The sequence below is a fragment of the Vidua macroura genome, chromosome 2, assembly GCF_024509145.1.
Source record: "Vidua macroura isolate BioBank_ID:100142 chromosome 2, ASM2450914v1, whole genome shotgun sequence".
NCBI classification, from domain to species: Eukaryota; Metazoa; Chordata; class Aves; order Passeriformes; family Viduidae; genus Vidua; species Vidua macroura.
In genome coordinates, this window is record NC_071572.1 from 72,121,374 (window position 1) to 72,143,859 (window position 22,486).

Sequence of the window (22,486 nt, forward strand, 5' to 3'; positions counted from 1 at the left end):
AGAGTAACCATTCCATTATCTGTTTGAATTGATGCCTCTTTAGGGGCAAGAGAAAAGAACATAAGGCAGGTCATTTGTCCCTTACAAAGCATCTAGATTAGATGGTCTGAATATTTAGAGAATCCCTATGGAAAGGGAAGTAATACTGCCAGAAACAGATGACAATGCTCACCTGACAAGATTGGTTTGGTAGATTCTCAAAAGGACTTAGTGTAAGAGCTTTTGGACAGGGATTTTTTAAAGTAATCTAAGATACTGCAGGATCAGAGGATAATGTCCTCACAGGGACAGAGAACTGATTAAAAGACAGAACAATCCCAGTGTTCCACATGAAGTGAATGACTGACCACTCACTCGATCCTGGTGTGGTAACTGTTCTTGAAGCAGTTGTACCAAATCAGTAACAAATCAGAGATAACAGCATATCTTGAGTGACTACAGAGGTGCCATAAATACCCAAGTTTTGAATGCAGTGAGAGGAATGAGAGTGCCTGTAGAACCAGCACAGCTTTGGGAAAGCACAACATAAATGATCAGGAATACCTGATAGTTTCCCTGTAAAGGACATCTCAGTTGTCTAGTATTGTACAGGTTGTTCTAAGAGGCAACTGGAATGAGGAAGAAGGAAAGAAACACAAAACAATAAAAGCTGAACAGTTTGGAGAACAGTTGCAACTGTAAGTACAGCAAAGGTTTTTTCAGCCTCTACAGCTGCTGGTGAGGCTGGAGTGATGAAGGTTGCACTTGTGGTAGCAGTTCACTTCCAGCTGTGCCTTCCAAGCCCTCCAGCAGAGGTCAGGGAAGACAGCTGGAAGCAGCCACTCAAGACTACAGACAAGTTTCAGAGCCTGAGCTTTGCTTTTCCACCCTTATTCTAATCAATGCAGCAACTCCATCTGTTGATAAAGCAATTTCCAGAGGAATTTAAATAAGTGAATAGGATACACTATAGAATATTTAGGGAAACACTTATTTTCCTCCAGAACCTGGGCCAGAGTGCAAGTTCATCACTTCATAAATGGCACTTCAAAGCAGAAGAGAAGCACAGTGAAATTAAAGACAAAAAATGGCTTTAACAGAAGAGACTGGAATTGTTAAGAAGAGAGATGAGTTTTACTTAAATACCTTTCTGAGAAAAGTCAGTATGGAAGAGTATGTGCTGTATATTAAGACCAGTCACTTTTACAAATACGGACCAAAGTTTTTCAAACACTGTGGTCAAGATTTGCAATAACTAGCAGCTAATTTGAATACTTTAAACTTTTTAACCTATAAATCCCAAACCAGAGTTCTTGACACCTGGTCTGTTTCCAAACTGCTCACTAATCAATCAAAAATATTCCAGAACAGTTCCTCTTCCTCTCCTCCCTCCTACCCCACAAGACAGGATTTCCGAGGAAAGGCTTCTAACTTCAGGGAAAATAAACAAAGAGACCTCACTCTGCACAGTTGTCAGACACCCTTGGCATTCATCCCAGCAGCCCAACACACAGTTCATGTTAGAAATCTTCTGAGTTACACAATTTATGAAACATCTGAGGAATAGTCTATATCTGATTTCCAAAGGAAACAGCTGGACAGCAAAAAAAATGCACATGACAAGTTGTAAATGACATAACTCAAATAGTGCACGTTTATTCTGAACGGTATTTCTAAAGAGTTTGAGAAAAACAAAAACATGCTCCTGATGAACAACAAGGGCAATGATATAGATCAAAAATGGACCATCTTATTGTGAAGAATTTGCTCCCCCTGCAACTTAACTTGTAACATTGAGAATGCATCTGTAAACTGCATACAGCATACCTTTCACTAAATCTTAACTCAAGAGACCAGAGTTGGTCTTAACCAAATTAATCAGGAAGCAGTTGCAGATTCAAAAGAAACATCCAAGTCAGCAAACACTTTACAAAACACAGACATTGTGCATAGCAGCTGACCCTGGATTACAACAAGGGGGAGAATAAAACAATTTGGGGGATCAAATTTTTACTAGACACAGGGCACCATCAAGATTTAACTAAATATCACGTAAGTTTGTTTCAATTGTAACAGTATGTCATATTTAGTTGGCAGGTTTAACCATTAGCTGCATCATGTAAACTTAGCCAGTTTCTGTGTACACTAAAAACATTCTCCCCCTTACCCCTCCCAAAAATGAGGGATCTCTCTTCTGGATGATTCTTCTCCTGTACCATGGTTTCCTCAAGTAGGAGTCTTTTTGTAGGTAATATCTTCATACTTCAACCGATGTGTGACAAAGTCAGTTGCAGAGATTCAGGAGTAACTTGGATATACGCAATTTACACTCTAAAGCTGTTAGTTGCATACATTTTTCTTGCTAGATCTTCATCCAGAACAGGTGCTGGTGGTTTTTTTTTCCCCCACTGAAACTCTCAACTTTGAAAAAATTTAGTTGTTCACAAGCTGTTATTTTCAAGCTAGAAGGATGTCCTCCTGCAGCAACAATCAAAGTAACTGAAGTTCTCTGTGGTAAGCCCATACTTCACACAATTTCAGTGTCTCTAGGTAACAGCACTAAGATACAGCACTCTCCTCCTTCACTCAACACAACTGGTAGACTAATAAAATACAACTGTTTGTCAACCAGAACTACTGACCTTCACTTGCCCTTACCCATGTACAGGGAACACAGTTTTCTTAAGATTCATATTAAACCTTGTATTCAAGATTCAACAACTGTTTTCCAGGATTAATAGCCTGGGAAAAAGAGTCTTAGATTTATTCTCTCTTCCACCTCCTACAAAACATTTTGTTAGAAGTTACAATGAGGCAGGTCTGCTGTGGAATAGGAGCTTTAAGAATTGTTCTCATGGATACATTCATAGAATGATGGCAGCCCAAAGCAAAAAGAGACAGAAACAAAGGTTAATCCAAGTAAGTTCAGACATCAGACTTGTACTTTTAAACCTGAAGAATAACTGTCTGTGAAACACACTGATTTGTGGAAGCCTACGACAACAGCAAATCCTAAGAGTTCATATCCCCACACCCATCTACCCAACCCAAACACTTACCACTTAGTTCTAGAAGAATGAAGAGCACTTTGCTTGGCACCAGAGGCAGCTATGGTCTGAGTTACAGCTGTGCTGCACAAACATCCTCAAATACAATACTATCTCTCTCTCCCTCCACATACTTCCCTTGGTTTGGTCTACAGATGGCATGGGAGACTCTGTTGGCATATGACAAGCTAATTGTGCTTCGATACATCCCCTTCTAGAAAGATGCTGGGCTGCCAACATAACCACCATGAGCAGGTCCTAGCTGTACTGAGAATAAGCTTTTGTCAAAACTAGGCTGCCTCTGGCCAAGGGAACCGTTTGCATCTTTCTAGCCAGAGTCTGCCACCACATGTTGCAAACACAGGTGCTTGGGCCATGCAGATGGGCTGGTGTTGGTCACCTGCCCATCTCCAAGACTCCAATAGTGCAAACTCAGCAAATTAAGCAGCCATTTTCCAGCACAGGTCTGTCAAGATGCACTCCAACAAATGCTACACACCTCTGTCAAAGGAGTAACTGTGTAGCAGCTGGTATAGTCATCCCTGGGGTATCAAAGACCACCTAATGTGCAGTGAGGGGTGCCATCTCTTGCCTCACCACAATTCCTGTTTTGGAATTCTTGGTTCCCAAGTCACCCTCTAATGACTGGACAGCACCTACTAACCAGATGTATGCTGCAATGCACACTACAGGTTGGAGGCTTTCAGAGCGGAAGAATTCAAGATGCAGATCTAAACTTTAAAAAACAAACAGGAAAAGAATACAGTTCAGCATCTACATGGGGGATGGGGCAGGTTGGTGTTGTCTCAGCTCAGTGCACTTTCCCAGATGCTTGGAGAAGAGTCCAAGCTCAAGTTGGTATTTATATTGGCATACATAAAATTGCTGGCAACAGTGCCTAGAAAGGAGCACTGGTATTCACGCAAATAAAGCATGAAAGGATGCAAAGCAGAGCTTAGTACAGTTTACTGCAGCCTCAAAGTTACAGTACTAGGAAGAAGCCAGCCAGCCTATTTTCCAAACCCATAAAATGCTCTAATATACGCTGCTTTCTCCGGTGCTCCACGAACACCCTCTCACCAGAGGAGAACTGCATTATTACTACTGAACGGGGAAGGGGAAAATAATCTTCAAAGGAGCAAAACCACGCAGTTCTTCACCACCTCCTCCCAAAGGAGCTCATAAACACAGCAAGTCAAGCCAATCCCAAGCAAATCCAGGAGACCCTGCAAAGCTATGTGATTAGAGTCAGATTCATGTCTGCCTTCTTAGCCTTGCTGCCTGGTTTCCTCAACCCTTACATCTGTCACCACAGATTCAGTAGCTGTAACAAAGTTATCTGGAGACAGGTGCTTGCCTTATGTCATCAAAGCTGATAAGGTGGTCAGAGTCACTTTTTCCATCCCAACAACAGAGATAAAACTAACTCTCAATGAGCCCTGCAGAATTTCACCCATTTTTAAAGCAAGGGTTTTGCCTCAGGATTCATATTTATACAAGGTTATTCTTGCCAATACCAGATCTAGCTCTTACTCTGGCAAAAGTCTCCTGGGAGTTGGGTAAATGAAAATAAGAAAAAATAAAGACCACTCTAAATCCTCCTCTCAGTCATTTAAGAAGTGTAGCACCAGCTTGGGTGAGGAGTATTTTAAAAAAGCATCCAAAAAGGTCAGCCCAGGCAGAGTGAAAAGGTATGGTAAAGTAGCCCACCCTTCTCAGCAAAAGATGGAAGAAAAAGCCATACTCAAAAATATTGGGAAGAACTAAATATACTTTTTTGAGATGGGGGAATTAGAAGGAAGAGTGGGAAGTACTGAAGTAACATTCAAAGGTTGGGGGAGAGTAAAGTACCCTGTAGGTTATAAAAAACACAAGGAGTGAAAGGACAAGATATTGCTTTGCCTTTTCCCCCTGCATTGGGTTTACATTCTGCTTACTGAAAGAATAATTCTGAAGGAAACTTGTCATCAGGATAACCTGCTCAAGCCCTCCACACCTCAAACTTAAGAGATCTGCACACCTTTTCCCACCCCAACAAAAAACAAAACCAAAAAATCAGCCCCCCTGCCCTCAAAAAAACAAAAAACACCAGAAAGGAGAGCTCAAAAAGAAAAAAAATCCAAAACCAACCAAAACCCAACCCCAAACATGATTGGACAATCCTTGGAAGAAGCATTACATTTTGTTGGAGAGAGGTCAAGAAAAAAAAATAAGATGAAGGGGTGGAGTAAAAAAAAAAAAAAACCATAACAAAAAACCAACTAACCAATCAAAAAAAAAAAAAAAAAAAAAAAAAAAAAAAGAGAGGCCTCTCTTTCCTTATTTGGCGACAAGCAAGTGCAAGAAAGTGTCCGCTGGGGTTTTGTTCAGTTGTCGGTCTTTTGCACATCTGCGTTCTGGCCAAGACAAGGGGCTTTGAGGTTTTTCTGCAGCACGTGAGCATCTGCAGGCTCTATCCTCTTGTAGTAGTTCTTCTTCGTCTCAATGATCTCAAACCCAAACTTTCTGTAGAAGTCAATTGCAGATTCATTGCTGATCTGGACATGCCTGGGACAGAAAAGGGCACAGAGAGACAGGGGTCAGTACTCTGCCTCCATACTCAGAATGGTCAAAGACAAGAAAAGCAGCTATCTAGATAGAGAAGGAACAACGGTGTAACTCTAAGAACTCTGGAAATGTTGGTCTTCCCAATTCAGTTCTGGGCTAACACTCAGCTCCTGGATGGCCCATGGCTGTCAATAGAAGTAAATGTTTCCCCTCAGTAAAACTCTTGCACAGAACACAAGATAACAGAAAGACTCTGAAGCATTACTACCTCAATAATTTAAATTTTTCTCCATATTAATAAAGCAATATGGCAGATATTTAGTGGAAATATGTAACAGAGTTTCACTGTAAAGAAAACTTTAACCTCCTGTAGTAACACTTTGCAGATGAGCAGAGGAGTTGTCTCAGCGATGCTCCCAACACACTGTAACATACAACTGGCAATGGTGTTTGATATGATTTTAACACCTTGCTCTACTCCAACCACTCCTCTCTCCTCACAAAAAGCTGTAATACAAAAAAGTCCTATGGATTTACAAAGTCCTTTTCCCTCGTATTTACTTCCCCTAGAGTTTTACAGATTTTGCTAGCACATTTCAAAGTCTCCAAAACAAACAGCCATCAGTTCTTTATCCTATGTGACTAGGACATTTATCTGCACAAGTTTTGTTTATTAAAAAAAAAAAAGAAAAAATAAGAAAGAGAAAAAAAATAAAAATGTTTGGATCAGCAAAAGATATTAATTAAACACTCCCAAAATTCAGCAGACACTGCACAACTTCATGAACCACTTTGTCATGACAACACACTCCATAATCACAGAACCAAAGTAACTGTGAAAGCAACAGCAGAACAAAAGATCTTAGTGTTAAGCCAAATAATCACCAAAAAGCTAAAAGCTAAACTTTATTGTAATGACAAATTTAGGCAGTGCTATAAAATTTGGTGCTAAACTGCATAATATGTTCAAATAGAAGTTGCACAAGCAATAGACATAGTAATAAAATCAATGGGCCACTAAAAGAACTGTAGCCCAATTTTGGGGGCTATTTATTGTCATGCCAGAATCCTTGGTCTAGGAACTATAAAGAAGGATTATGAAGGATTTGGGGCAGGGTTTGTATTACAATCAGCAAACAGTTCCTTCACTATGCACACAGTAACGTGCAAAAGTAAAAAGGAAAACCCCTGTCCCATTATGCAGGCATGTCAGAGAGAGTTCATTACCACTGGTCCTGAGGCAGGAGAGCAGGAAAGAATACAAGCCAAAAGTAACTTTAATCAGACACCTCTTTAAAACATGCTCCTCTTACAGAGATGGCACAAAGCAACAACAGCAGAGGAGGTGGAAGAGTCTGCACCTCCATGGCAGAAGCGGGAGAGTTTGAGGAGAAAGTCACTCCATTTACAGTGATATCAGCGTATGAAACACTTCTCACAAAGCATCTTCCACAGGCCTGGCAAGTATTCAGGGTGTAGTTCTGTGGCACTGTAAGTCCATCCAAGCTGTACCTGCTGTGGGCCTATCCCTAGCAGTGCATTGTGCAGGCACGGTGTGATGGCCAAGCAGTGATGGACAAGGAGGAGCTGGCTCAGAGAAGCGATCAAGCCAAAAACTGCCATCAGCTCACTTGGTAACCACACAGACACCAATGCACAGCAAAAAGCACAATTATGAAACCAGCAGCAAAGGAAAAGCATAGTTTTGACATTTATGGATTTCAGACTCTCTTTCCAGAGGGACTACTGCTACTGCCCTCTACCCCAGTGCTTGTTCTCTTGCCTGCATTATGCTAAGTGCTTTCACAGACATGCAATCGATTTTAAAAATAACCAAACAAAGCACAAGAAAACCACCCCCAAACCCCCAAAACACACTAAAATGAAAAATAACACCCAGAAACAAAACTGAAAACAGCTTCCCTAGCTGGGTCAGCACACTGATCTAGTTTATTGTGTGGCTGAACAAATAGCTGACTTGGCAGTGTGCAAGAATGAGAATAGCAGTTGGGCCTTATTACTGAATGTAGTAAATTTTCAGTGCTTGCAAACACCTCTAATATTCTAACCCACAGAGTACTGTCATAAAAGACAGAAAGCAAATGCATCAAAACTGCATCCAAGGCTTGCAGTATTTTCCATTCTGAAGATGACCTTGTATGATAAAAATTAAATCCTTTTTAGAAAGTTTTTTTTGGTCTTACAGTATAATTTTGCTCTAGAACATAATTTTGTAACTAAATTGCTTTCAAATTCAGCAAATTTGCAGAACCCTTTCTAAATCAAGCAGCTTTTGGTTTTCACAGCATCACACAACAAGCCCAGAATATGACCCCTGTCTTTCCCGCTAGTACTTACAAGATGTTCCATGACCCCACTAAAATATATACTAAACCCACACTTGGATCTCCATCCCTTTGCTCCCATATCTACCTTTATCATTTCTCAAAAAATGCATGAGTGTAACGCATTTACTTACAGATAGATGTTGTCAAAAGTGCCATCTTTTTCACAGATGTTTAAGACATGATTCAACATTTTAGTTCCTGCCAAAAGATAAAGAGATACTTAAGAAAACTAGGACACAATTTAGTCTGTACTTAGCTAGGTGCTTCCTTGAGGAGAGGCAGGTTAACTGTAGGTAAACTAAAATGATAGAGTGTGAAAACTAGAAAAAAGGCAAATAAAACATGATGTGTAAGTATTTAATTCTGTTCCTGATTGCTCATAAACCTTATTTCATTGTTTCTTTGAAGAAGAAATAAAAATCATAACAGACCAGAAGCAAACTTATAAATCAGCTGATTTTAATACTATTTTAATAGTTTCAAGGTCTCAAACTCAGCTCAAAATACAGACAAAATACTGCATAAAGCAGCGAGGGAACTGGTAAGCTTTTCTACTAAAGACCTAATAAAATAATTTAAAATAAAATTATCTTTTCAATCCAATTTGTCAAGGCAAGCAGTTTACTATAGGTCTTGATTAATCTGTCCTATGGCTTTGCAATGTGGAGCAAAGAACTAAATGCAATATAGACAAAAAGCAGGTGCTACCCCTGAGCAGCAATAATCAGTAGTGATAAAGACAAAATAAATATAAAGCTCCCACATTTAGAGGAGTGAAGAGGGAAGCCAATGAAGGAATGTTGTGTTCTACTTACGTATGACTTGCATACTGGCTACATATCTCTGACAAATTATTTCATCTCTCTCTGCAACGATTTTCACATCCATAGAAGCAGAGTATTTATATAACACTATGATAATATGATTAAGATTAAAGTAACCTGAAATCCTGAAGTAAAAATTTCTACAAAAGGTTCATTTCTGAAAGGCAGGGAAGAATGAGCACAAGATAAATCATACTCTTTCCCCCAGGTCCCTTCCAAAGAAATCAGTAGTCTAAAGTTAAAAATCTGGTTAAAAATCCGAAAGAGCATTTAGAAAGCTGGACAGCAACCTGTTTTTTTTGATGCCTCAGACCAAAAAAAAAGACCCTCCTTACCTATTCCTAGCCTTCGGTAGGGTGCCAGGCATCCAAGTGTCATGATGTACAGTCTCTTCTGGTTCTGGGAGTGATCCACCCTACAGCACACTGCTCCCACTGCAATATCATTGAAATAGGCTACCAGGGAGAGAAACAAAGGTTTATCAGTAACAAGTCTCAAACTACACATACAGCTCTTTCATTTACACCCTGTATCTTCCTTCGTCCCCTCTTGTTAATTCTCCCATCTAGATAAAATAACATACATTGTGGATTCACACTTGGAATGAAGTAACTAGTGCTGCTTTGACACAGTGGTTGCTCACCACTGTTCACACCAACCAGCAATGACATCACAAGGTAAGCTGGCAATGCACAACTATTTTCTTCTGGAACAGAAAACATGCCTATTCCCAGTGGGACATAATCTATCTAGAATGCAGACCCTCTGTGGCTTCTTTGAGGTTGTTAAACAGTTATTTTTCATTATGTAAAACAACTAAATAGAAGGAGCTACTATTCAAAACCATTATGGAGAGCAATGATGACCACTTCTGCCACCACAGCCCACAATTACTGGCAAGAACATTTGTACCTAGTTTGGCAAGTTCGCCAACCTCCAGTACATCCTTGTAGAACTTGTCATTGTAGCTGACAGGAAAAATGACCTGGTTTAGCCTCTTCAGCTGCTTAATGTTGTGTGGCGTCACATCTCCCAGCTCGATCCGGCTACTGGAACAAATCAAAACATGCTTAACATCTGACATACTGCAACACTTTTAAGGACACCCAAGATCAATTATTTTGTTTATCCTTAGAGAACTGTCCCACCTAGTAGTCAGCTCAATACATATTTGAACTGCCACATCCAACCCATAGAATCAAGTCTTATGCTGGTGGCTGATTTAAGTCCCAAATCTAGTTTCAGTCAGTTCTTTACAGTCAGAAGCTTCTCAGGCCACACTAAACAATAATGTGCCATAGTAGATGTAGTATATATGTGGGTATATATATATGTGGGTGGGAGACAGGAGAACATGGATCTCTACAGAAATATTAGCTTTAACATTACCCCACTCATTTCCCCTCTGATCATCAAGATCACAAGAAAAAAAATTTAAAACCCCAATGAAAATATGGGAGGAACAAGAAGCTAGAACAGACCAAGGAAATTAATTCCTTATCCATGCTTCAAAGACAGCCGCAATTTTACCACCTTTCAATATAAAGCCTATGTTTAGACAAAGTCCTTACTAAACATCTGTCTCTAAAAACTAACAGTACTGCATGTAACAAATATATTAAGCCTGTTAATATGCAAGTGTGCCCTTCTCAAAGTGATATCTGCATCTACTTTGATCATCACTGAAGTCTTTCTTCCTGCAGGAGCAGAACCACAACCTTAAAATACAATGAATTATACTAAGAAGAAACAGACCAAGCTTCTCTCTTTTCTAAGACTAACTTCCTGACAGAAATACTATACACACAGAAGAAAATTAAAAAAAAAATTAAAAAGAAAGAGATTAGTTACCCTTGGGTGAGGGCAAGCAGTTTTAACAACTACAAGAATGAAAAATAAAAAGATCAAGATAATAAAAATCTTTTCCCAAATGATAACCAAAATATGTAGAAAGCCAGTGCACATGGAATTAGAAAAGCACACAATTCTAGGTTTATATCAGCCCTGTTTTACTGAATTTATATGGGCAACCAGATTGTTTTCTGCCCAAACATCAATAAAGACACCATTTGCTCTCAAGATTCCTTTCTTCATGTATGGCCATTTGCACAAGTCCCTTTGAGAATTATATTCCAACACAATGTAAGTCCCGAGCTAATAAGGATGATGTTCTCACACAACAGAAGTACTCCCAGTGTAAATAAGCATGCAATCAAAGTCATGAGATGGCGGAGAAACTGTAGTACTTGTTTTATGCCCAGTGTGGCACAACTGCTCAGCCTAGCACAGCAGGGCTTCTCCAGGCTCACAGAAGGCAAGTTCTGATCCCGGCCAGCAGTGCTGCTGCCTTCTCCTCACAAAGGGCAGGAGTAAAGCTGTGGCATGTGGGTTCCTGGGTATATTGAAAGAGTTTTGCTGGAGTAGGGCACCTCAGTAATCTCGTACTAGGAGGGCCAAGATACCTGAAGAGTCCCTTTTGCTGCAGTCTGCATGAGAGTAGAAACCAAAGGGAGCAGGTCTCAACTGCCCAGCTAGGTCAGATGAGCTGCAGTGCAGGAGGTCAGTAAGGGAGGAGACAAACCTTTAGTTCATACTCAGTTACTGAAAGCCTAGACCACTTCTTCAAATAACACATATTAACCTTGGTGATACAAAAAAGTATCAGTAGTTCCAAGCTTCAGTAGATCAGCAATGCTAGCATGATGAACTCATAACAAAGTTGCTATACACCACATCTCCTTTTGAGCAAAAATCCCTGACACAGGCATCACTAGATAGTGTTTTCTAATATTATTTAAAGATTAATTAGTTACTAATCAAACAAACCAGGCATTAGAAGACAGTCACTATGAAATATTTATGACGACAGTGCAACAGGACAAAAATATATTACCACAGGCAGCCAGGACAAGATGGCTAAGAAAGGGAACATGGCCAGAAAATGGATCTTCACCAAGAAGATTTCAGAGAGAGAACAAATAAATAAATAAATACAGAAGCAGAGTCTAAGGCTGGGAGCTGCTGAGCCAAGACATCACCTCTGAGGCTGGCATCAGGCCACAGAAATGAGCTCTGTTAGTAGATGGCTAAAAGGCACTTGCACTTGCTGACACATTTCCTCAAGCCCCTGGACTTCCCCCCTCTATCTCTCACCACTGTTCACTGCTGCCTCCTGCCATCTCCTGCTGCTTGTCTCCTATACTCTGTCACTATCTGGTTTGTCAGCACATGAATTGAACCAGGGACAGTATCTTCCCCTGGAGAATAATATGAAAGAGGTTTGAGAAACACTGCAGGAAGCATAAATCAATACCCTAAACATATCTGTTTAAATAGCCTGTACTCAAACCATGAATTACTTTAATGTATAGCACTAGCTGATTAAATCAGCACCACATCTATTATGCACAAAACCATTTAATACGTAAATTAAGTAATAACATGGAAAGGAAGACCCACATTATGAAAATTCATGATTTTGCCTGAGGACAGCATGGCAAAAGTGCCACTGAGGCCTTGAGTAAAATAATGGGAAAGCTGGCACTGCTGCCAAAAGCAGCAGTCCTGCTGTCCCTGAGCCACTCATTTCCATCCTCTTGCTGGCACAAACATTTGTGCAAAAATGTGGTGAACCTACACCAATTAAAACTAACCTGGACAAAAAAGGGAAACTTTAGTTTTAAACCATATCAGTCCCCTGACTGGCTTCACCACACAAGTCCTCTGCCAGAATGAAGAAGAGAAAAGAAGTTGCCATAGGCAGAACTAATTGGTTCTTGAGCAGAAGTGCCAGCTCACCCTGGTTTAAACTGGAAGTACTGTGCAAGAGGAGCACAGGGACATAGATTATCCAGTACATCTGTGAACACAGTCTACAGATATTGTGCTACACTTTATCATTCATAGAACAACATGAACTTTGATCCTAAGGACTGAAAAAACTACTCCAAATAGCCAAGACAAAGCACCTGTAATAAAGGACTCAAAATTATCACTCTCTTATTTTCACCAAAGTAAAGCAAGCAGCTTTGTGGGGTCTTTTTTGTTGTTGTTAGTTTGTTTTTAATAGCAGTTTACAACTAGACCTGCTTCTTCAAGTGAAGTCTCAGCCTAATCAATAACTTAAGCAAGTTTACTATGACAGCTAAGGTCTGACTAGGCCAGTCCTGTGCATTCCAGCTTAGTAGAAGGTGTACCAGAAACACTTGTCCTCTGCTGTTGCAAAGAAAAAAATTAAATTATGGGCTCAAATTATCATACGAGAGAACATAAAGATGTATAAAGAACCTGAAATGCCCAGAAGGAACATACCGTCCCATAACAAATTCTTCAACTCTATGATGCCAGTAATATTCCTAAGCAGATCCACACTTACGATTGGCACCCCACAGCTCAAATGGCACTCCATGGAAGATGCAATAGTCAACTGTACTCCATCTCAGATGTCAAAGCTTCTGGGACAAGCCAGTCACCCCATCCCAAGCAATTGTTTTTACCACAGAGGAATGAGGGACTCCTGGCTTATCAGGTCAGGCCTCTTACTACTACAGTGTTCTAGAAATCCATACACTCTCCTCAATGGAACACCAGCATTCTGAAGCCACTTAAACATTTTCCATTGTAAGGCTGTTCCCAAGCTACCATTATTCTCAGTAATTCCAGTGTACTCCAATGTACTTCTATGCTGCCTGGAGATGATGGGCACCATTGCACAGGCCTTTTCAGAGAGTTATCATGATCTCTTCATACCTTTCTTCTAACTAAAGCCAAGCTCCTGTCCTTTCCCTGTAAGACTGGCTCTTAATTCCCACTATTGTCATACTAGCTCTTCCTTACATTCCTTCTGATTAAAGTTGATTTTCCTTAAACATGGCTAACCAAAACCAATTATAGCAGCCCGAACACTGTTGTCTTGTCCAATGGCACTAAGTTTTTCCTGTTACTACTGGAAGCATTTTCCTGACATATCCTAGGACTACATTTTCACGAGAAACATTCAGCATTTTTCACGACTGCTATATTCCACGACTTGGTCACTGGGGAAAAAAACAATTGGAGAATTCACTAGTAAAGGGAATCAGTTGCTGGTGCATAGGCTGCTATCTGTTAAAAGTGCACAGCAACACTGCCCAGCGATGTAAGAGCGGAAGTGAAGACTGATCCACCAAATCTGAACAGAAGTGTGACTTCAGTAAGGTGACAGGCACCACTTCCTGAAACTGGATGCGTGCCCAGAACATTGGCATTAACACTCCTGCTCTTGCATGCCAGTGTCCTAAGATCCTCCAGGCACTGGCTAGAAAAAGCTTCACACGTTTCGTAGGACCAAATGCAATCTAGTTAGTCCTGCTGCAGTTGCATTGCTCTGTCTGCAGTTTACAGTGCCATGATTTGAACAGTCTATTTTTCCTACAATGCCTTACATTGATACTGGTGGAAGTAACACAGGCTACTTATGTTAAGACTGACTTTTGCTTGTCAACATATATCTAAAGAGAACTGCTATACAGAATGACAGCTCAAGAGGCAGCCAATTTCCAGCTACAGTTCAGCAGGAAACACAAATTCACTCCCTGGGAATAACAAGTGTCCAACACTAGTTTAGAACCAACATCAGGGAGAAAAAGAGCGAATTTCGAGTTCCTTAATGCTGTAAGAATCTCAGTCCCATTCAACTTTAAATAGTGCAAGTCTCTCCCCAGAGGGCTGTGCCTGACTGAAACAGATCTCCCTGTAACTGATAGCTGGGCTCAGGCTTATTGAAGGCATCTGGCAGGCTAAATTTAGCAGAGCGGTATCTGAAACTTGCAAAACTTACTGAGGAGTAAGTCAGGAGAGGCAGCACTGAGAAATGGGCCCTAACAAATTAAGGGGACTTCAGAGAAGGTTTGTCACCTGCTAAGTGGCCAGCTAGCTTTATTGCTTCTATTTTGGCATCCAAGTCAAAGCAGGAGTCTAGACAGGATAATCCGCTCATAAAATAAAACCAAACCAGAACTATGAAGGCTATAGACCTGAAGAGTGTGGCTCTGCTTAGATTCTACTCCAAGGCCAAAAGAGCCTCTTCTAGTGTTTTGGGGTCGTTGGAATTCTTATGGGATTTTTTTTTTGTTTGGTTTGTTTGTGTTTAGGATTTTTTTTTAATGGATGAGCTGTCTTGCTACACACACACAAGTTAGTCTAGTTCTTGTGGGCAGACCAGTATGTTTTCAATTACCTCAAGATCTGTGGGCTGCATATCTACTCTGCTTCCCTTGTCAGAAAACCAGAAGGATAAGTACAAACCTAGCATGCAAAAAGCGTTAACAATTTGCTCTGAGACCCCTGATCTTCTTTAGTCCTGCTTACTACTGAAAACATGTATTGCATGAAACCTGGTATCCTGCTGGATGTTACCCCCAGTTCTGGCATGCAGAAGAGCACAATGATGTACAGAAGAAAACAAAGCAATTTTAGAATCAGAATTAACAGAAGACTTAATTCAAGACTTGCAAGACAACTGGATCTCACTGTGAAAAGGTTTCATGCATCACAATTTCCCAAGACATACATTAGACCCTAGCTGCCTTTCCCTTTAGCATTAAAAAAGGAAAAAAAAATACACAGCACATTACAGCCAAGTTTCTTCATTATATCTGGCTATCATATAATTTACTGTGCTTCAACCTAGAAAACCTGACCACATACAAAAGACTGGCCAGTCTTCACATGCAAGAAGCAAAGTTATAGTATAATAGCCTCACAGTTTTTCCAGCTGAAACATGTCCTACCTAGGTCTCAAATCTTCAAGTGAAAAATAAACTTTCACAAGAAAATTATAAGTATCCTATTCTGTAGATGGATACAAAGAGCATGAATCACTATGCCCAGCCAACAGAATTTTCAAACTCTAAAATAGCAAAAAAAAGTAGCTGTTCTAGAACAGAAAAGCAGACACACATGCATCGTTTAGTTGTCCATAAAATTCTGCTGCTCCAGAGCACCTGACAAGCTTAAGGCCTAAATATTTATTCAGCCTATCCCAGGTACATCAATATCAGGTGAAAGAGGAAACAACTTGCCTGCAATCATACAGCAGATAAAGGGCTGCCAGAAACCCCAACTCTTCATTTCTGCTCTAAAGTAAGCTCACAAGAACATTGATTTCTATCCATGATTGCTAAACAGAAGTACTTTACTATTTTGAAATGGCTTCCCTCAAAATTACTTTTGTGCCTCCACTATCTATATCCTGAGACACCTTATAGATTACTTCCCCTTTCCACACCCTAAATGTCTCCAGATCTAACAATTATAAGCCTTACTTGCCTCCCAGAAGATCAGTACCCTTTGCTAATTAATGTTAATGAAGTACCTGTTGATCATCAAGTAAGAACAGAGGCTTGCCTTCAAATTCAAAATAGAAGTGATGCTTACCAAGTACCTTATTTACATAAATACATTGTGAGGGCACTTGTATGTACACAGGTAAGAAACTATGGAATTGACATACTAGGAGAAAATAATTTTTCTGCTTCACACAAACTATTTCCATAAGTCACTGAAAATGCTTTTTTTTTTTACAAATGCCTTTGTCCATTAGAATAGTGGGGGGAAAATGTCACTTCATTACAGGTTTCCTATCTATACTTTAGATTTCAGTCCCAGAGTTGGGTTTTGCAAGGTGTTCAAATCACACATTATATTAATAACATACTATGAAAAATAACTGAATGTGCTATCAGTTGCATGTGCCTATCTTAAAAACACTTCTAAGACAACAATAATTTCCCCCCTGTCCTTTTCCTAATTTTCACTAAGAATGAATTGTTCTGAAATAAAAATTTGTGCCAAAGATCTAAAAACAAGTAAATCTCCTTTAAGTGCAATTTTCAACTTAATTTGTGATCTTTGCCAACAGTTCCAAGTGCCAGGTAGAGAAAACTTTCACGAGCCTTCATTGGCTGCCTGGGTCTCATCCCATACTCAAGAGAACATAAATACAATGCTCAGAAATCAGAATTTTTTTCAGGGTTAGAGATTCTAGTCTGCCAAGGGCCAAAAATCACATGGAGCCTAGAAAAGAGCAGGGAGAGGGAGAAGGAAGGCCAAGTAAAGCTCAGGAAGTACTTCATGCCTTAAGATCCTACTGTGAAGCACAGTATTTTCAATTAATTAAAGAAAGAAAGACTCTGCCCCCAGGAAAATTCAAATATCTTAGTCGCCTAGTGACACTGTTGTGGAAATTATTTTGGCTCTATTTTCAATAAAGCCTAATGTATAATTTCCTTCTTATAATGAATTCATTCAATACACTTTGACACAAATACACAGTTACCCCACTTCAGTGCTGTGCTTTGCTGCTCTCAGGTCTTCAAGGCCAAGAGTCTCCAAATAACCAGGTATTCTTCTGTGCACAGACTCTCTCTTACCCTGGCTTCCCTGCCTCAAACTCCTTCCTGACAAACTTCTGCTTCACAACTAACTCCCACAGGGGTCACTTCTTCCCTTTCTCTCTTCCAGATAGGAGTAGAAAGTAATCCTGACATTGCCTGCCTCACATAGAGCAGGAGTGATGCAAGGAAGTACCGCACTTCTCTCTTATCAATTCTCAAACAAATATAAAGCTCCAACTTTTCATGTTCTTTCCTCTTCTGGATAAAAATATCTAGTGCCTTCTCAGATTATTGGTCTGAACACTTCTAATGCTTGCCAAATGGGCACACTCTTCAAGTTCTGAATGATTTCCACTTGGATTAAAGTATTTTTCTGGCTCAACCATCACCCATTATTCCCCATTTTAAAAGAGATTTAGTGTGGCAAAAAAGGATGCATCATTTCTTGTCCTCGGGAGATGGCAGCAGAGTCTGTGGCATTTGGTGATTAACTAATATTACTACATTTTTCACAGAAATGTCCCAAACTATCAAGCTACATCTACATGCAGAAAGAACCAAATGGTCAAACAGTACTCAAAACACAACACTAGGTTCTAAAGTGCTTCAGTAAAATGGCTACAGCTCCTCTGCTACCTTCCTACCCTCCCAATCCTTCCTTCTTTGTGGAATGTCTTAATCTGGTTATGGAATTAAACTCAAAGTGGTCAGAGTTATAAATCAGGTTAAAGTACCTATAATAAACTGCACTGAGTTTTTTATAAACTCATTTAGAAGCTGTTAAGCCATTTGTAAGCTTGCATATAGGCAAGGTCTAAATTTACCGTCCATGAAAATAAATGCAGACTTTAGCTCACACTTGGACATTTCTAGGTTCAGAAAAAGCCTAAAAATAAAGTGATTTTCAAGCTCAATTACCTTTTTTGTCCTGACTCCAGTGCATATGACCATTCAGCAGTTTTCTCATAAACTTGGAACTTCCTCCCATATATGTTAAGCTTAGCACTGTGCCGAGCAAATGGAAACAATTCAGCAGCTCTGCACAAACTCTGTCATTCTAACTCAGGAGAGAAAAAACCCTCCTTGTTCTCCTCAGAAACATGATCATCTTCAGGACCTTGAAAAGTTTACTCCTTGAATCCGGGCAAAACAAGCAGAGGTATCAGAGCTTACCATAACAACTCCCCACACTTTCAGAAACAATATAGTTATTTCTGTTAGTTAGTTCTGTTCAGTACTCCCCAGCTGTGATGTCTCCCCTGCAAGGCAGCCAGAGCAGCACAAGCCTGCAAAGTCTCAGGGTTAGTAAGTTCTCTGAGGCAGCAGGTACCTGTTGTGCAGGATGTAGCCTGTAGGACTCTTCCACAGCAAGTCAGGAGGACCCTTAGGAACTATAAAACCTGAGACTTAGCTGCAAACACGACAAAGTTGAGAGGCAATCTCCTAGGAGAGTCTTACCCAAAAGTAGTTAGTGCACACTTCTTTCTAAGGCTGGTTTAACACACAGCACTCTACTTACTCCCTGTTTCAATCAGTTTTCCACCACATGGCTCAAGATGTGCTGCTGCATGACAATCTCCCAGGTGTTTCCAATCAAAACTGGAGAGGTTAATGTGACAAAATAACATATGCACAGGATTCTAGGCACTGGGCCCTGCTTGTAACATGCCCTACTGACTCCATGTGTGTGACAATCCTGGTCACACAGCAGGTACATGCACGCAATGGAGCACGCAGGTCCTGCAATAGCCTCGTGTAATGTGATTTTTAGGGAAGGCCATCAGGGAAAGGCTGGATGCCTTACTTTCATGGGTTTCATCTAAACTGAAACAAGTCAGAAATGCACCCTTACTTTAAGACATCAAATGTCATGAACAGCAATCAGCAAATGCTCAAGACCTTCAGTTTTCTCTCCTGAAAACCAGCAGCATAACAACTGGTAATGAAAACACAAAACCACTGAGCAACAAGTGAATCAACACCATGAAAACAGCAAAGTGCAGGGAGTATTATTTACATCTGCTCTATAAAAACAGCCAGATTACTACAGGACCTGAGTCTCTTCCACTGGTATTTTTCCTCATGCAAACACAGTTCTAAAATAGATTTTCAAATTCAAGAGCTAACAATAACAACATATAATAAATGAAAAAAATAAATTAATTTCTAGAGAATCACAAGGTTCACTAACAGAACAGTGAATTACCTCAATTTTTCAAGTCACATTTAAGAAAAAAAGGGAAACATAATGATTCTCTATTAAAATTATTCAGAAGGTGAGGCTAGAGTGAACATAAAGACAAGTCTCACAAAACCAGGTGAAAGTGAACAGCAGTTCCCAGTAGAGAAGATGGTGTTTAACTCATCAAATAAAGAGAAAAATCCACAAAATTGTAAGCAGCTGAGAAAGCACAAAAATCTTCTGCTATTTCTGAAACCAGAGGGCTAGGGTAGAAGAGGTCACCTAACCTCAAACCCCCTGATGACACAGACACTACAACCTGCTATGCATTATTAACACACATCTATGTGATATTTCGAATTCAGAGAGCTAAGAAAGAAGGCTGCAAGACACATACGTTGACTACACAGTCTTTCAGATCTGAAACTTCATGCCAATGAACCGGATCGTTTCTTTTTAAATTCTTTCTCTGCCAAAGTAGACTCTTCATAATGACAGCTGATAAAACATCAGCTGCTCTAAGTGCTTCCAAAATCATCTCTGCATTTTGTGGTGTGGGTAACAATGCAGTGCATACATTCCCACAAAAAACAGTCAGATGGAATCAGTTTGTTCAGAAGGATTTGTCCACAATTTTGGATTCAAAACTGAAGACAGAACAGATCCCTTCAAGCCCATCAGTTTCTATATGCTGGGAACTGAAGCTTTAGATCTATTTTTGGACCCATCTTTTGACAGTACTTATACTTTAGGGATCTTCACCGATCTTTAACTTTAAAAACTATTTGGATTTTTTCCAGAGTACCCCTGTGTAATTTATACGTTTCTTTTGAACTATTCTCTAGTCCTTTGAATCTCATTGTATTTAAATGGGGTTATTTTTCAATTTGAGCTCTGTTGGCATATTTGCCTCCATCTGAATTTTTAGAGAACACCTGGATTCAATATGAGAATCTGCACAGGAATATGAATTTATTCTGCTCCAGAACTTGCTGTGTGGTGCTAACAGTGTTTTGGCAAGACAGGAATATGCTGTTCTTCAAAGAGATGAAAGAGTACCATAAGAGCAGAAATACCAAGTACAGAACCCAAAGCAGTAAGCTCTGAAGTTGAACCAGAAATAAAACTGCCTGTAAGTAAAAGTAAAGTGACAGAAATAAAGTTTGGTGCTCTAGAAGCAGAAGAGTGGTATGCAGGTTTTTTCTCCATAGCCTTTATTCTAAAAAAAAAGTTACAAGAAGTAAAAAAGCCCAGGAAATGAGAACTCCTCATCAGTGCAAGCAAAGCCAGGCTCAGTTCCTTGGGGAGCACTGAACACTGCAGACAGCTCCGGCCATGCCCTGCCAGGACATCCCCACAGCATCAGCCAGGCACGCCCGGGCCACTTCCCACTCACACATGCAGGTCCCAGTAACCCCATCCCACGACTGACACACAACCAGAGCAAGGCTAAGCTGTAGCAAACAGCAGAACGGTCAACAAAGGATAAAAGGAAACCCAGTTCTGTCAGGAGCGCTGCTGAACAACGATCGCATCAACTGCCACCTCATCCTGGCTGATCCGTGCTGCTGTTCCTCCCACAAACTCCGGCGTCCTCATTACAAGGGGACTGAGAGTGGGGGTGTCCCATTTTATGTAGGGTGGTGCAGGTGGATAAAGGATTGTCCAATATCCCGAACACACCTATCTTATAGGTGTGTTAGGTCAGCTGAGAGTTTATTTATTTGCAATCATCCCTGAACCTCTCTACAGACACCTGCCAGCCCCTCAGGATGCCTGAAGCTGCTTACACACTGTAAGAACCAGCCAAGAGGCTGTTATCAAGCAGTCTTGTATGACCTCACCCCTACTGCTAATAAGCTAAACCCCTTACCATTTCTTAGTAAAAGCTTAAGTGATTCAGCTTCCATTCACCCTGCCTTAAGCTGCCAAACTGGAAAAATAATACCCATCATTGCATAACACCGGTTCCAAGGGGACTGGTTTAATGCTCTTTTGAGAATCAGCTGGGGATAGCTTCCTTTGTGCCTATGAAGAAACTGAGGCATAGAACTGGAACAAGCACATTTTGTGGAGCACAGGTGATGCTGAAATTAATAAACATTAGGTGGTTTAGCCAACATTGAAAAACCTGTCCCAAAGTGACCTGGACAAGGTCAGGCAGGTCACCTGACACCAAAGCACAACTGTGAGTGAAAAGGCCTCCAGTGTCCTGTACAAAAACGGCACCTCACTGACCCCACTGAGAAGGAAACCAGTGTTTTCAGCCAAGGAGATTTGAAATCTCTCGTTTTCGGGAGACAGAGAGAAGCAATGCCAGGCCCAAAGCAGCGGGTGTGCTACAGAAACATGGCACAGAACACAGCTCGTTTGTCATCCATCCACGCTCTACAGCCTCCACGTAGCAATTAAAGACTTAAAAAACCAACAAAAGTGCTAAGAGGATGTTACACACAATAGCACTGCAAAACCACACGCATCCGAGGCTGGCAGCTTTTTCGCACACAGTGAGCGACGCTTCTTTGCTACTGCCAGACAAGGACCAGACAGGGACGACAGCCCGGCCAGCATCCCCGCCTGCTCTGCAGATCGTCAGACCCCGCAGGGCGGGATCTCCCCGGGCACAAGGAGCCGCCGCGTCCCGCCCGCTCCAGCACGGGGCTCAGTGCGGAGAATCCTCGCTCCAGCGGCGGCACGATGGGGACGGGGAGGTCCTGCTCAGCCCAAAGGGCGCCAGCGGCGGCACCGCCGGCTTTTCTCGCCCAGAGGAACTCCGCGCCAAGGGCCCTGTCCAAGAGGGCGGGAGGGACGCAGCAACACCCCCCGAGCTCAGAGGCGGCGGCACCGCTCGGCCCTCTCCGCCTCCCGCCCGCCGCGCCGCCCGGGCCCGCCCCGCTCCCAGCTCCCCACCCGGGCGGGCCCGGGCCGGGCCGGGCCGAGCCCAGCACTCACCCCTTCATGGTGCGTCCGCGGCCTGCCCGGCGTCCGCACTGGCTGCGTCCAGGGCCCGGCGGTGCGGGTGTGGCTCCGACCTCCCCGTGCTCAGCGCGGGCAGCTCAGTCTCCTCCCGATCCTGATCCCACTCCCGCTCCACATGGGCCTCCGCCCGCCCCGCCCCGCCCCGTGACCCCTCACCTCACGCCGCGCGCGCGCGCGCCCCCGCCCCGCCCGCCATGACCCGCGC

At 41.5% G+C, this 22,486-nt stretch overlaps 1 protein-coding gene across 3 annotated transcripts; it reads right to left on the reverse strand.

Moving 5' to 3' along the window:
• Positions 1 to 1,603: 1,603 nt before the first annotated feature.
• NAA50 (N-alpha-acetyltransferase 50, NatE catalytic subunit) lies at positions 1,604 to 22,401 on the reverse strand. Of its 3 annotated transcripts, none has more exons than XM_053971001.1 (5): positions 22,255 to 22,401; positions 9,658 to 9,791; positions 9,081 to 9,200; positions 8,053 to 8,119; positions 1,604 to 5,573 (listed from the first exon to the last, which is right to left on the reverse strand). In XM_053971001.1, the coding sequence occupies exons 1-5, from the start codon at positions 22,260 to 22,262 to the stop codon at positions 5,393 to 5,395; spliced, it is 510 nt and encodes a 169-aa protein (XP_053826976.1). In that variant the 5' UTR covers positions 22,263 to 22,401; the 3' UTR covers positions 1,604 to 5,392. The 3 variants fall into 3 exon arrangements, with proteins under 3 accessions (XP_053826976.1, XP_053826975.1, XP_053826974.1); XM_053971000.1 differs by having other exon boundaries at positions 9,658 to 9,794; XM_053970999.1 differs by lacking the exon at positions 22,255 to 22,401 and having other exon boundaries at positions 9,658 to 9,829.
• Positions 22,402 to 22,486: the final 85 nt, after the last annotated feature.

Excerpts from the sequence above, each read along its gene's own strand:
- NAA50 (XM_053970999.1), bottom strand. The coding sequence starts at position 9,829 with ATGTCAGATGTTAAGCATGTTTTGATTTGTTCCAGTAGCCGGATCGAG. Across the intron at positions 9,201-9,657 it reads TGGCGAACTTGCCAAACTAG|CCTATTTCAATGATATTGCA; the intron begins GTACAAATGTTC and ends TCTCCCTGGTAG. Across the intron at positions 8,120-9,080 it reads CTACCGAAGGCTAGGAATAG|GAACTAAAATGTTGAATCAT; the intron begins GTAAGGAGGGTC and ends ATCTTTTGGCAG.